Consider the following 14469-nt stretch of genomic DNA (forward strand, 5'->3'; position numbering starts at 1 on the left):
GTAATTTATTTATTTTTTTTTTTGTGATGATTTAAGATAATTTTGTTTTAGGTTGTAATTTTAAAATGTGTTTTTGAAATTTAAGAATGTGTGTGTTAGGGTCTGGTTTTATTAATTTAGGGTCAAGTTTCATTAATGGTGGGGAGGTTGAACAATTAACAATAATTACGCCGATTGATGCGATTTAAATACTTGATCCCCTTTAATTTCCATTTCAGGCTATTTTTAAATACTTGCTCCATTTCTTTATTTGAAAAGCTTTTACAATATTTAATTCATTTCTTTCACCTAATGGACCCACCATGAATCATATTTTATTAATTTTATATTCTCTCTCTTTCAATTCTCTCCATTACTTTTACTTTTTACAATTATTTATTCTTTCACCTACTCTACTAACTACCTATTTTATTATTTTATCTAATTTCTCCTAAAACTCCGAATATTGAGAAATTTAGGAGAAATTAAACAAATATTTAATAACGAAAAGAATAAATGTTTATCTAACGTCATAGGGCATTCGCTAACAAGATCCTTACAAAATTATCGCAATATAGAATAATAAAGCGAAATGAAATACGGAGTAAGAAATTAGGCAACGAGCTCCTGGTAGAGTCCTAGCCTCAATTCCTGAACATATCATCACCATATATTTTTTGTGACTCCGATGAGCATGGTTGGCGGTGCTCGAATGTCTCGATTACATCTCAACACCACCAGTAGCAGCACCAGCTGCTGCTGCTTAAATCCTCTTCCTCTCAATTCTAAGCATCGTTTTCTTCCTGAATTCGTGCAAGTAACTACCCACAAACAAACCTTCAGTTTATCTGCTACAAGATTTCCCAGAAAATGGGGTAAAACTGTTTGTTTTGCTGTTGATGATTTGAAGGAAAATGATCAAGGTTCTACCAGTCTTGGTCTTACCTCAACTCTTGAAGATAAACCCAGTATGTAATTTGCCCCTCTCCTTTGATTTTCTGAATATTTCAGTTTTATATATTTTATTTTCTAATTGATTTTTTGCATAATATTTAATATTATATGTGAAATTTTTGCTTTCCTAGAAAGTGAAAATATAAAAATGTGAAATTGCTTCTTTTAATTTATTGTTTTTGTTGTCATTTATTGATTGCCTGGTCAAAGGATTATCTGAAATATGGAATTTTTTTGGATTTTTTTTTTTTTTTTTTTTTCTAATCTTAATGGGCTAAATTACTACTATTATTACTATGATATGAAATGAAAGATGCAATTCAATCAAAAGGGGTTTCAGCAAATTATGATTATTCGAACTTCTTGTGGCTTATCCTCACATAACTTGTGCTATAGTATAAAAGGCTCTAGGTGAAGTAGATTGTTATTGCAATGAAATAGCAGAAAAGATAGAATTACAACTATTATTACTATGATATGAATGAAAGATGCAACTCAATCAAAAGTTTAGGCAAATTGCGAAAATTCGAACTTAATGTGGCTAATCCCCACAGAACTTATGCTATAGTATAAAATATGTCAAAGGGCTCTAGGTAAAGTAGATGGCTACTGCAATGAAATAGCAGAATGGATATTTACATTGGATTATTGATGTGTTAAACAGAAATATTGGAATAGGAGAGAAGGATTTTCTGCTTATGATGTTGATTCATGTATCGGTGCTGATTCACGTATCGGAGTATGACTTAACCCAAGGTTGTGCTGTAAGAAAATCTAGGTGACAGTGTTTGAAACCTGCCAACCCATTGAACGAAAAGTTTTTTGTGCTGTTGAAGTAGTTTTGGGTGTTTTTCTCAAGCATTTATGCTTTTAGTCGAGGGATTTATTGCATGTTTAATAGGAAAGAATGTGGAAAAATGATGTTGGGGGCTATAGGAAATAACTACTTCTTTCTTATGAATTTTATGGTGAACTGTTTGAAGATTTCCCATTTCTTATTTTTTGCTTTTCTTGGTTTAAATTGTTGAGCAGAACTAGTATTTTGTTCAACGCTTGAAAAAAGCTGTGGTAAGTGGAACTCGAAGTAGACATGGTTGAAGAATAGTGAATGATGGATGATAGGAGCTTATAATGGTGTATGAGTAGCTGCTCACTATGTGGAATGTTTGATTGATTTGTTAACATCTTATGCAGTATTCTGGAATTTCACATAATACCATATCACTGCTAGGGTTATCCAACATTTAAATAATGTCTATCGTGGGACTCTTACAAATCACTTGGCTTCTACTATAAAATTGAAGTTGTTTTTTTTTTTTTTTTAAATATTGGTTGCCTAACAGAATAGAGAGGTTTCTGAATAGAAGAATCTTAAAAGTTAATGGTAGGATTAGGGAATGTTGTCATGATATATATGTGTGTATATTATATGATATATGGGATTGTCTTCCTGTACTTCTCATTTCTAATGATCTCATGAAAGGTATCCATAAAAATAAAAATGGCCTAGCCCATTTTTGATGACGTGCCACATATGCTCCATTTAATTCGCCATTTATGATTTGGAGAAGTCACCATATTGTTGATGATGTGCCCACATATTCTCCTTCTAATTCTGCTCAGCTGAGCATTTCAGATTTGTTGTTTCCTAGTGAACTCTATGTTGTCCTTTGAAAGGTAATACATTTTTCATTTTTCAAATCTAATGTAGATTTGTATCATGGCAGATGAACTTCAGAATGTTGGCCAAGAAGGTGGACAGAGCTCTATTTATGAATTTCTTTACCCGAGTAAAGATGACCTACCTGATGATAAGGAGATGAGTATATGGGATCACCTCGAGGAGCTTCGACAAAGAATATTTGTATCAGTTTTGGCTGTTGGGGCTGCTATTTTGGGCTGTTTTGCTTTCTCTAAAGATCTAGTTATGATCCTTGAAAACCCAGTTAAAGAGCAAGGTGTTCGTTTCCTGCAACTAGCTCCGGGGGAGTTCTTCTTCACTACATTAAAGGTTGGAAAACTTGCTACCTTGAGAAATTAACTGCTGCTTATAATAAGGGATAAGGCTATCTAATTGACAGAATATCTTTGACTCTAAAACTCAAACAATAGCATATATCTGCATTCTGGATGGAGGTTTCCAAATGTTGCCCCATAGGATAGATCTGATATAATTTGAAATTTAGAAGAGAGAATTGATGATTTTACTGGGATACATGATCAGAAAAGATCAGAAATTAATTAAAGGTTTTAGCGTTCCTATGTAGCACTCTAAATTTCGAACCATCAAGTATCAATTGATTTCACCCATAGGAGCATGATTGGAACTGCTGTTGCTGGTTCTGATGCAAAAAACATAGATTTGTAATTGTTCCAGTGATGGGCAAAGGCAGGCAGACAAGATTGGGTAAGGAGTAATAGACTTGTTGTTTATGACATGTTCCTGTCTTTAAATCCTGCCTGAGCAGGTTACTCAGGAAAAAAATAATTACTCAATACTTCTGTCTAGATTTTCTGTTTGATGGATGAGTAAGAATTGTCGGTTTGCAAATTTGGAGTAGCTGAATAGTTCAGGTCATACTTTTAAGCCTTATTGATTACCTTAGAGTTACCCTTACAATGTAGAATCTCTATTGAAACTCTGGATTCGCTCATATAACCGCAAGAGAAATGCTTATGTAACAACATTTTGGGCCTCCCTATACTGTTTTATCTTAAGCCTAAACATTGCATAAGCTTGCTAGACTGCTAACAGAATCTACTGTACGCTTCAGGTTTCCGGATATTGTGGTCTTCTTCTTGGGAGCCCTGTGATCCTCTATGAAATTATTGCATTTGTGCTACCTGGTCTTACTAGGGCAGAAAGAAGATTCCTGGGCCCTATTGTTTTAGGATCCTCTGTGCTTTTCTATGCTGGTATTACCTTCTCCTATCTTGTTCTCACTCCGGCAGCATTGAACTTCTTTGTAAATTATGCTGAAGGAGCTGTTGAATCACTTTGGTCAATTGATCAATATTTTGAATTTGTTCTTATCCTGATGTTCAGCACTGGCTTGTCTTTCCAGGTAATGTTTCTTGGACTTTATTTGTACAATTTTACTAACTTCTGAATACCATTGAATGGAGTTGACTGGGAATGAAATCTTACTTCTGACAAGGCTTGTGATGTTTTTAAAATATATTTGAAAGACTTGTTGATGTACTGGCTCTTTGTCCACTGGACTACATGAGGGGTTAATAGTTGTCTGTTGACATTTTTGTAAATAATATTATTTCGTTTGGGACAAAATATAAATAGTAATGAAAATTATCAACATAAGAGGCAAAATAGTTTCCGGTAAACATCTGAATTCATAAGCGCAATTAGCAAATACATATAATAATTTTTAGATGTAAGATTCAACAAGCAGCACCTGAATCATTTTTGTTTATATGCAAAATGCAGCATAATTGTCTTTTTACCTAGTATAATTGTTACTCTGTACATGGTTATCTAAAAGTTAGGATGTTGACTAAAAGTCTATAATTTCATGAGTCCTGTGTTCGAATATATTCGTCACATACTTCAAGATTCATAATAATAACTACAAATGTCAATTTTATGTAAGCTTATTAGTGTGACTATGAATGACCAAATAAGATAACATAATACTAATAGCGTGTTTATACGAAATAGCATGTTATGTCGACTTCTAAATTTCTAGTTTCAGTTTTGTTTTTCATGTTAAGCTACTTTAGGGTGTTAAATGTGATCACATATCTTTCTTCTTAAAGTGAATTTCACCTAGTTAAGAAAGTAGGGTGCTAAGAAGAGACATTTAAAGAAGCTGTGGCAGACAATCATAGAAAGTACTAATGGAGGGAAAGTGGCTTGTTTATGTTCTTTAGGTAGGCTTGAAGGTAGAGATAGTTATGCTATTCCTGGTGGTAAATAATGTGGAATGCTACTGTTTTCTTTAAATACTGTGTTCTGTTTAGTTTTGGAAAAAGATTTCCTGCAGTTATTTTAATTGCTGTCAGTCTAAATGTAAGGATAGTGATTCATGGTGGGGATGTGGGACTTTTGTATACTCATTGTAGATCCACCAGTAAATTATAGATACCAGAGCAATTGGAAGAACCAGCTTAGGAAATGAAAGGAATGGGTTGATTTTGCACTTTCACTAGAATCAAGTTCCAGCCCAAAACATGATTCATGCTGGCTATAGGCATATTTCTATGCTTAGCTCCTGAGTTTGTTGGCAAATGATTAAGCAAAGGATTAGAGATTTCCTGATGAGGTGTAAAGTGATTGGTGAGAGCAACTAAGGATGAGGTGAGTTAGGTTGTTTAAAATATGAACAGGTATAAGTGTCGGGCCGGGCCTGGATGAATTTATAGTAGCACATCTCTAAGATTGTAGGACATCAATAAGGATAACCTTTCAAGGGATTTTATCTGACTAAAGTTATTGGGAACATGAATTTTTTTTTTCCAAAGAAACATCCATCTATTAAGGTAAGGGATCATTTGTAGAGCAATTTACCTGCCTGTGCTTATAAGATTGTTAAGAAATTATTGTTTGCTAACTGATTGGGGGAAATGCTTTCTTACACCATTTGATAGTTTAGTGTGCTTTTGTGGTGGGGATTTAAATCCTTCCAGAGGCTTAAATGAATAAGGCATGTAGGTTGGTTGTTTGTTAAAGTTCGAAAAGGCTTATGAGTGTTACACCTGCGGTAAGTTTTCTTGACTTCCTATCACATAGGAAGGGATTTATGCGGTGGTTTTGATTAGGGTTAGAAGCTGTTTGTCCCATCCATATTTGTCTGTGATACCAATTGATGCTTCCTAGCAAGTGGTTTTCTTCTGCATGGAACTTCTGTTATGTTTTTTTTACAGTTTCGGTGTTGAAGGGAGAATGTGGAGTTTTTAAGGTGGGGATTGAGGAGGAAGGCGATCCATGCATCCCTTGTACAATACATAAATAATACTACTTTTAATATAGATGTTAATCTTGATGGCTCTAAGGTGGTCATTGAAAATATCCAAGTTACTTTCAGGATTATAAATTAGCTGTCTTTTTTTTTTTTTTTTTTTTTTTTTTTTTTTTTTTTTTTTTTTAAATAAATGTAGCCTAGGAGGAATTAATCTTGACTTGGATGCTCTTAGAGAGTTTGGTAAGTTAGTGGATGTGAAAGCTAGAGTGGGTTTCTTAATTGCTTAGGTGAGCCTCTTGGAGACAGTGCATGCAGTGAGGACTTTTGGAAATTGTTTAGGTTTGTGAGCCAAGGTGAGGTTTGTGTACATGCTGGCTTTGCCAAACCTTGTGGCTAGCAAATTTCGAGTAGGATATTGTGGTGATGGCAGTTAGTTTAATCATGGTGTTTTGTAGATGCAAAATCTTTCTTTGCTTGTACTTAATGCACAGAGCAGGTTTTTAATGATCTTTCATGCTACTCACAGGTTCCAGTTATACAACTTTTGCTGGGACAAACAGGTTTGGTTTCTGGAGATCAAATGCTGTCAATTTGGAGATATGTTGTGGTAGGTGCTGTTGTCGCTGCTGCAGTGCTGACACCATCAACTGATCCATTGACCCAAATGCTTCTAGCAGGGCCACTTTTAGGGCTTTATCTTGGTGGCGCCTGGGCGGTGAAGGCCATAGGGCGCTAGTTTTAACAATAAGACATTAATGGCTTTTGCCAATAGTTTGTTATTAGTTTTGTATAGTTTGTATACTCCATGTTTCATGATTGTAATGAGATGAAAATCATGGATTATTCTATAAGATATTTTTGGGCGAAAAATTACATGTCATACTGACATTCAAATCCCATACAATTAGTTGCACAAACTTGTACCAGTATGTCCATAATTAATTTCTTTTTTTTTTCTTTTCTTTTTTTGGTTTTTTAAACAACTCACCGCGAGGGCAATATGAGCTAATAGGGAGAATAAAAGATCAACTATCTTATACAGCTAGATTCTGCATTTGTTCAACCACATCCAATCCATTGGAATTTTGCAGAATTGCATTAGTAGCAAGAGAATCAGAAATTTCTGCTTCCAAATTTTCCAAGGCGGTCTTCAATGCGTTGCATCTCTCGGAGAAAGCTTCTGTGGAGCCATTTAAATAGTCCAATTCTTTACCCACTTCATCTATCAAATCAGATAATTCTTTGCATGATTTAGCTATTGCGGAGAATTCTTGTGGTGGATATAAACAAGCTCCAAGCTCATCCACCTGAACTCCAATGCTACGACAAAGCTTCAATAGCTTTTCCAAAGACTCAACCCCATCATTCTCATCTTTAAGAGATTCCTTCCTAAGCAAACCAGTAATGCATCGTATAAGTTCCTTGATGACAATAACTGCTTCTGACACAACTCCGATTGCTAATCGAGCGACTTTCATCTCTTCAGGTGACAGGTCTTTACCGAACTCATCATCAGTATCAGCATCAGACGTTTGACTCTCTGCTTCACTGGTTGGATCAGATGAACACGGTTCAAGCTCATTCATTTCACGTAACACGTCCTTCATGGAAACAGCAACCTGTGTCATTGCGCGCCCAATTGCAACTATATTTGTTGCAGGAGTTTTCTTGAGAGCAGAACATGCTTCCCAGACTGTGCCAGCTAATTGAGGAATGGAGCACTTCTTTTCACTACTATGAGGTCCTAATGTCAATGAATAATTACATTAATAAAAATTAAAATAAATAGATAAAAATAAAAATAAAATCAAATTAACAACCAAGGATCATTTAGATGGTATCATAAATCTATCATTACAATAACCAAACAACATTGCCAATAACTCAAACACGTTGGCAGTTGGATCTATAGGATAACAGAAGCTGCAATAATACAGAGACTTACATACCAAGTCCATGAAATGTCTCACGGTCTCACCTAAAACTTACTCGATTGGACGTACTTCATTATTTACAATGGCTTCTGGGATAGTTTCTCAATGAATTGGTAACAGACTTGCAAAAATTGGCTGTGTCAAATGAAAGAGAATGAGAGGGGTATTTGTAGAGTAAGAAGTTAGCCATAGCACTTATTTGCAAGTCATGTGGGAGTTGATTACTGTAATTAATCAAGTGCCGGATAAAAAAAAAGGGTTAATTCATGTTTTGAGAGGGTTGTTAGCCATAATATTCAGTGGTTCTTTTTGTGAACCACGAAAGTTGTCAGGAACACAAAAGTGCTAGGAACTGACAAGATTACAGTCTACAATGGCAGGAAAATGATGAATATATTGATAATATGTGAATTACAGTAAATTGAATGATAATTCCACTTTCAAGAGGTGGATGCTCTCCTAATATGAGCTTCTGAGAGGCTCACTCTCTTCCAAAAACAAATCACTCAATATTCAACATCTCCTTTTTCCTCTATTTATAGAAAATCCCTCCTAACAAACCTCTAGCTTATTCTCCAAGTTACTACTAATAGACTGTGACTAATATGCCCTTCCCCCAAATATTGATTCCTTGCAAAAAGCTGCAATTACAGCATCATTGATCATTCCTTGAGGAAGAGCATTCTTACAGGAAGATTTCTCCACGGCAAAAAAAATTTCTTTTGTACCAATGTAATAAAAAAAGGATCAACTAAAAAAGATGACATATTGAGTAGCATATTCAGCACGAGACATGACAACTTTAGAATTGAAGAAGCAACGAGAGTAATGCACAAAGATGTGAACTTAGCATAGTTCTTAACCTGTTGTACCAAATTAGAATTGAATAAATTTGCATATATTTTCAAATCTCATACAGTCACCAATAGAATCTTTCAAACTCCCTCCGTTTTCCTTAGTTCTACTCACTTTCCGTTTTCTAAGTTCTACCCACTTACTTTAATCCTTATATAGTAACCTTTTATTCATATTTTTATCTACTACAACCCCGCTTTGTGGAACCCAATTATATTATGTAAATCCCTTACTCTCTATCTCTCTACTCCTTAAAGCAAAAAGTAGTCACAAGCATGGTCCTCATTTTCACTTTTCCTTGATTTCCGTTGCTAAAACGTAGGGAGTATATTGTAACAAAAAGTTAAGAATTTGGTCCCAAATCCTTTAACCAGTTTGCATGAGTAGACAAAGGAGTGATAAGAATCCAAAGTGGTCTATTCTTCATTTAAATTGCATATGATATCTAGTAGAAGATATCAACTGTAAATGTGGTATCATTTTAAGGCAGCACCATATCTGCTCTCTGAGCAAATGCTGCCTAAGAGGCCTTTCCCAATCACCTACTATCTAGAAATGTTTAAGAGGTGTTATGATACTGATGACAATGGGTAGGGTCTGGGTAGGGTATATTTATACCCGTACCTGTGCCCATAAATTTTTTTCCATACCCATACCCTACCCGAGGTCTTGGTAGGGTTCAAACAGAGTCCTTTACCTTTTTTTCCCCCATAATTTTTAATCGTCTTTTTTTAGTGTACGAAATACGAATGTACGATTGCATATAGCACGAAAAAAAAAAAAAAAAAAAAAAAAACATGAGAACATTATAATTAATTTGACAAATCATACAACTATGAAAGTGGGCGCCTATATGAGTTCCTTACTTGGAGTTTTATTTTTACAAGTATTTTTTATTTTTATTTAATATATTGAATGGGTCTTAGTACGGGTCTGGATAGGGTATGGGTATGACAGGTCCACGCATAGGGTTTGGCAAGGTCTGGGTCTAAATTCATTATACCCGGACCCTTACCCGACCCGATACCACCCAGACCCATACCCTACCCGGAGCCGCAGGGTCTAAAAAAAATTGGACCCATACCCGTATTTCAGGGTAGGGTCTCGCGAGGTCCCACTCCCGATGCCGGGTTCAAAAAAATGCAGCCGTATCATAACGTATCGGGCGAGTTGTAGCGGATTTCAATTTTACCGAACCAAGATTTAGCGATTTGATGCGGGTTATTACAATACACTGCATTTTTGGACCGAATCGGCCGGTACACCGATATAACTATGAATCTCCCCGAGAAATCGCATAATTTCGCGAATTTTCTTCGACTCCATTGAAAAACAGTAAGAAAAGAAAAGAGAAAGAGGAGATAGAGAGGTAGGAAGAGGGGAGAGAGGGGTGCTCTGATATTTGAGTGGGGTATGACTAGTGAGCTGTCACATAGGTGAGGGTGGGTATTGGACAAGTGTCATTTTATATAACACTGCTTTTTCCTTTTGACCTTTTGACTACTCCAATAACTTAACAAGTACGGAGTAGTTTTCTTTTTAATCTTTACTTATATGTTACAATGTTACCCATTCCTTATAGTAGAAGACAATTTATTTCAGAGGAATTGAATTAATAACTGAAAATAATTACAATAATAATAATTTTAATTATTAGAAATGATAAAAAAATTCATTTTTAAAATTTATGAATTGTAATATTGATAAAACATATAAAATATAGAACTAAAATTTGGTCTCCACATCCGCGATAACCGCATCAATTCCGTTACCGCGACATGTTACAGTTATCGCGATCGCGACCGAAACCGTGCCCGAAACCGCATTTTCGAACCATGATCCCTAGTGATGAAGAGGTATAAGCCCTAGCCTTGTCTCTTAACTCTGCCAATACTAAAATCAATTCCTAGATATATTTGACACTATCGAATCTCAATGTGAAATGATGCACTACTATATTGTGTCAGAGAGCCTCTATTACAAAAAACATATTCTCAAACTTTTGCAACTCTGTAGAAAAGTGGAAACCTAATCAAGGAGGCTCTATACTAAAATCAATTCCTAGACATATTTGACACTCTCAATGTAGAATTTACAGAATGCTGCACTGCTATATTGTGTCAAAAAGCCTCTATTCTAAAAACATATTCATCAAACTTTTGCAACTCTTTAAAAAATGGAAACCTAATCAAAGGGGCTCTATAATTATTTTACTATTCCATTATATTATACAAAATAATTAAATAAAATAAAATAAACCTTAGCATAATTTCCCCCATATCATACTAGTAATTTCTTATGTAAAAGACTAATGTATAAACAAGACTTTCCAAGTCACTTCAAACACCGTTCAAATTCACTCCATTTCCTGTCAAAAGGCATACTTTCCCACAAAGTTACCATATAAGTCACCCCATATGCCATAAAAAACCTACCTCAATTTCTCTATATTTATGCAAGAATTGCTTAACAAGGCATGCCTGAACATGATTAGACATGATCAAGACATATAATTGGCTATAGTGACACCTATATGTACTCCCATGGCCTCATTCCATAATCTATCAAGCCAATGATAAACATATACAGTCAATTGTAAAATACATAAAGCATATAATAGCTTATATCTCCAATTGGAACCATAATTAGAAATGCATGACAGTGAATAAGAATGTAAACATGGAGGAGAAGGGAGGAAAAGAATAGTACCATAGCTAGCAACACATTCCCTCCATAGCAAGAAACTGCAATCGACAACTTGTTTTATTGATGCGTGAATACTTGATGATAGAGTTGGTCCTGCAGCCACTGTGCTTCCATAGGCAAGCAAAAGAAGACCCTGCAACACATTAAAATATGCCTCCATGTTTTCCTCTAGTGCTGCTACTTTCGTTTTTTCTCCAGTGCAAAGCATTCCAGCTGCAAAATAATAACAAATACTCAACATCAGTACAAATATATATATATATATATATATATATATATATATATATATATATATATATATATATTTTAATTCAAAGAGACATCAGGTAAAGAAGCAGCTCACATGCAATCTGCTTGTCAACAATTTTGTGGTATGCTATATTAAAATAGTGAGGTCTCCTTACATAGATGAAAGTGATAGTACTCACATAAGGATGAGAAGGCCCTAAAAACCTTGTCACACTCCTAATGAGATTTAGAAACCTTAGACAAATATCTCAAAATAGTCTTCTTTACAATTTGTTTTTACCTACCAGTAATCTTAACATGAATATTTGTGTGCAAAATTATGACCAGAAGTCATAACAAACATCACAAAATAACTATGGAAGTTTAAAATGACATACTTGGAATTACACCCATCAACTCTGACATATATTTTTCAAAATTAGTGTTGAATCACAAACATGACCATACTAGATGCTAAAAGGTGCATGACCTATGTTGCTAGCAAAGGTTTGAAGAGATGGAATAATATTGTAGCTGCCAAGTTAAGATTGTCTCCTTTATGCCCCCATAACCTCGTAGGCTCAAAATCCATATTAAGCTATTGTGCTTTTCCTTAACACATATTCAACGTCTATTCTCCCTTATCCAAGAGAAAGGTCCCTCACTTGCAAGGAATGGCCTTATAAGTGAGTGAAATGAGCATGCTTGAGTCAAGAATTAAAACCCCTTCCATGAACATTTCAAATTTTGAGGTATCTATATCATCTTTGCTTTTGCAATCAAGTTTGGAAAATTTCATGTATATCACCAAAATCATTATTTGACATTATCTATGATATCCTCTACCCTTCACTATAGGCTTTAATGTCTTTTACCGTCATCTTCAACCCCGGGCATCTAGAAATATTGTTCACCTTCCAAACAAACTTCTTATACCCTCAACTTCAATGATTACAAATATTTTTCAACTTCCCAAGTAAACCATGACAATGACTATTCAAAAGATAAGAAATTAAATATTAGAATCGATGGTGTTTGTCTCTTTGATATACACCCTTACTTGAACATTAATATTAATCTCAAAATACCATCAATAGATAAACTACAATATATAAGTTCATAAGATAACTATAACTTATAGAAAATAGTCATACAATTGTCAAAGTTGACATAATCAAGACCAAAAAGGTCAAATTTGGCTAAAGTTCTCTAGGTAGGTCACCTAATTTCGATTAGGACCTTGGAAGGCCCCTAGGGAGTCTCATTTCCACCATGTTCGTCTATAAAATCTCTATCAAGCCCCTTGTGCCAATCGTTAGATTAATAGATTTATACACCCAAGAGCATAATGCGTGTTATGCTCTCAATCAATGTATGTTTCATCATACCTACATGTTCCTTTATCAAACTTCCATGTTATTTTAGTGTATGTGCTTTTTTCGTATCATATGATCCTTTATTACAATAAGTATGTTCTCTTCTCTTACATAAATGAAGAAGAGAATCGTGAGATATGTTCTTTTATTTTGAATAGCGAGTAATTCAACTTTATTTGTATGTGACATCAGGAGTAGGTATGTAGGATCTCAATTGTGCCCTTGTGCAACAAATTTCAACTTTCTACAATATTACATCATGTTGCTTATATCAAAATCCAACAGGTTGCCAGTTAAAATGAGGTCTTTTTATATCATAAACCACTAAATATTTCAATCTCAAACAAGTACACATCCCCATACAGAGTATAGGGTATCACACAACCTTTAATTCATCTATCAATCTTCGAATGAGAATTCAGTGATCTATCAGCCACGTGACTCACATCGAACTATATGTCTGCCCACTCTGCCGACTCTGCCCAAAAAGATATTTTTTTAACTTGCTCTATTCTTAACTAGAAGAATCTATGATAAACAATTAGGAGGGGACATGAGTTTGGACGGAGATAGGAACAACTAAATTTATTGTTTAACACAAAAGGATCACCAAACTAATCCTCCTTCTACAAACAATAGAAAACACAAGCTTATCTCTATCAGGTGGCAAACTTGATAGCATACTTTTACACTGTTCATAGGCAAAATCACTAACACCATTAATGGTTTTACCCGGTTTTATTACAACTTTGCCACTTGATAAACATCCCTAGTTTATCAACTTCATAAACAGGCATTCAATTTGTAAAGATACAACTGTAATCTTTGATTAGGCAGCAATTGAAACAGATGGTATCAAGCAAAAATAAACAATGGACATAATAATATTTTTAATGGAAATATAAGAACACCCATCAAACACCCAAGTCTGAAATCATACAAACATAAAAGATATAGATGAAATCGACAGAATGGAAACAAGAAAGAGAGAAAGAATACCAGTAGTAGCGTTTTTGGAGAGCTGTTCACCAATTTTAACGACTTCATCCCAGGTAACTTTTTGAAGAGAAGAAGCAGGAGTTTGATCCATAAGTTGCAGCGTCTCATGGATGTTTGTCAGATGCACTGTTAGAGTTTGGTTCAGCCGCTCCATCTCGCTTTTCCCCATCTCTCTATCTCTCTCAATTTTGGCAATGGAAAACTTGATACTCGTATTAGGTAATGGGTTTTAGGCTGAGGTTCCAACCAAGACGACTACTGCTGCCAATTCCTATTACCTTGTGTCGCACGGAGTATAATTTTGGAAAACTTTTATATACACCCGGTTTTCAGTAATTTACTGTATATCGGGTACACTTTTGTCAGATTTAGTGTCACTTTTGTCAAATTTAGTGTCACTTTTGTCAAATTTAACAATGAAGCATAAATAACTCGTATATATCAAGGTAACTTTTATGCGTTTTAGTGTAACTTTTACGTATTTTATTGTCACTTTATAATAGATGTTCAGTAATTTAC

General features: G+C 34.8%; 2 protein-coding genes across 2 annotated transcripts; one reads left to right on the top strand and one right to left on the bottom strand.

The window, feature by feature from the left end:
• The first annotated feature begins 548 nt into the window (after positions 1 to 548).
• Positions 549 to 6769, top strand: LOC145562333 (sec-independent protein translocase protein TATC, chloroplastic-like). The gene is made up of 4 exons (XM_081622571.1): positions 549 to 947; positions 2661 to 2944; positions 3708 to 3998; positions 6379 to 6769. Exons 1-4 carry the CDS (start codon positions 668 to 670, stop codon positions 6586 to 6588), a joined length of 1065 nt encoding a protein of 354 aa, XP_081478697.1. The 5' UTR covers positions 549 to 667; the 3' UTR covers positions 6589 to 6769.
• A 95-nt stretch (positions 6770 to 6864) lies between these two features.
• On the bottom strand, positions 6865 to 14232 carry LOC145562332 (uncharacterized). Its single transcript, XM_081622570.1, has 3 exons — positions 13951 to 14232; positions 11351 to 11560; positions 6865 to 7596 (listed from the first exon to the last, which is right to left on the bottom strand). Exons 1-3 carry the CDS (start codon positions 14117 to 14119, stop codon positions 6887 to 6889), a joined length of 1089 nt encoding a protein of 362 aa, XP_081478696.1. The 5' UTR covers positions 14120 to 14232; the 3' UTR covers positions 6865 to 6886.
• Between the last annotated feature and the right edge of the window lie 237 nt (positions 14233 to 14469).

This window comes from Chenopodium album, chromosome 10 (assembly GCF_948465745.1).
Source record: "Chenopodium album chromosome 10, dcCheAlbu1.1, whole genome shotgun sequence".
Taxonomy (NCBI): domain Eukaryota; kingdom Viridiplantae; phylum Streptophyta; class Magnoliopsida; order Caryophyllales; family Amaranthaceae; genus Chenopodium; species Chenopodium album.

Bases quoted from the DNA above. Each gene is read 5' to 3' on its own strand.
- LOC145562333 (XM_081622571.1), top strand. From the start codon at position 668: ATGAGCATGGTTGGCGGTGCTCGAATGTCTCGATTACATCTCAACACC. The intron at 948-2,660 runs GTATGTAATTTG...GTATCATGGCAG, and splicing joins AACTCTTGAAGATAAACCCA to ATGAACTTCAGAATGTTGGC. The intron at 2,945-3,707 runs GTTGGAAAACTT...TGTACGCTTCAG, and splicing joins TCTTCTTCACTACATTAAAG to GTTTCCGGATATTGTGGTCT.
- LOC145562332 (XM_081622570.1), bottom strand. From the start codon at position 14,119: ATGGGGAAAAGCGAGATGGAGCGGCTGAACCAAACTCTAACAGTGCAT. The intron at 11,561-13,950 runs GTATTCTTTCTC...ATTATTTTGCAG, and splicing joins CTCCAAAAACGCTACTACTG to CTGGAATGCTTTGCACTGGA. The intron at 7,597-11,350 runs GTACTATTCTTT...CATTGACATTAG, and splicing joins GGAATGTGTTGCTAGCTATG to GACCTCATAGTAGTGAAAAG.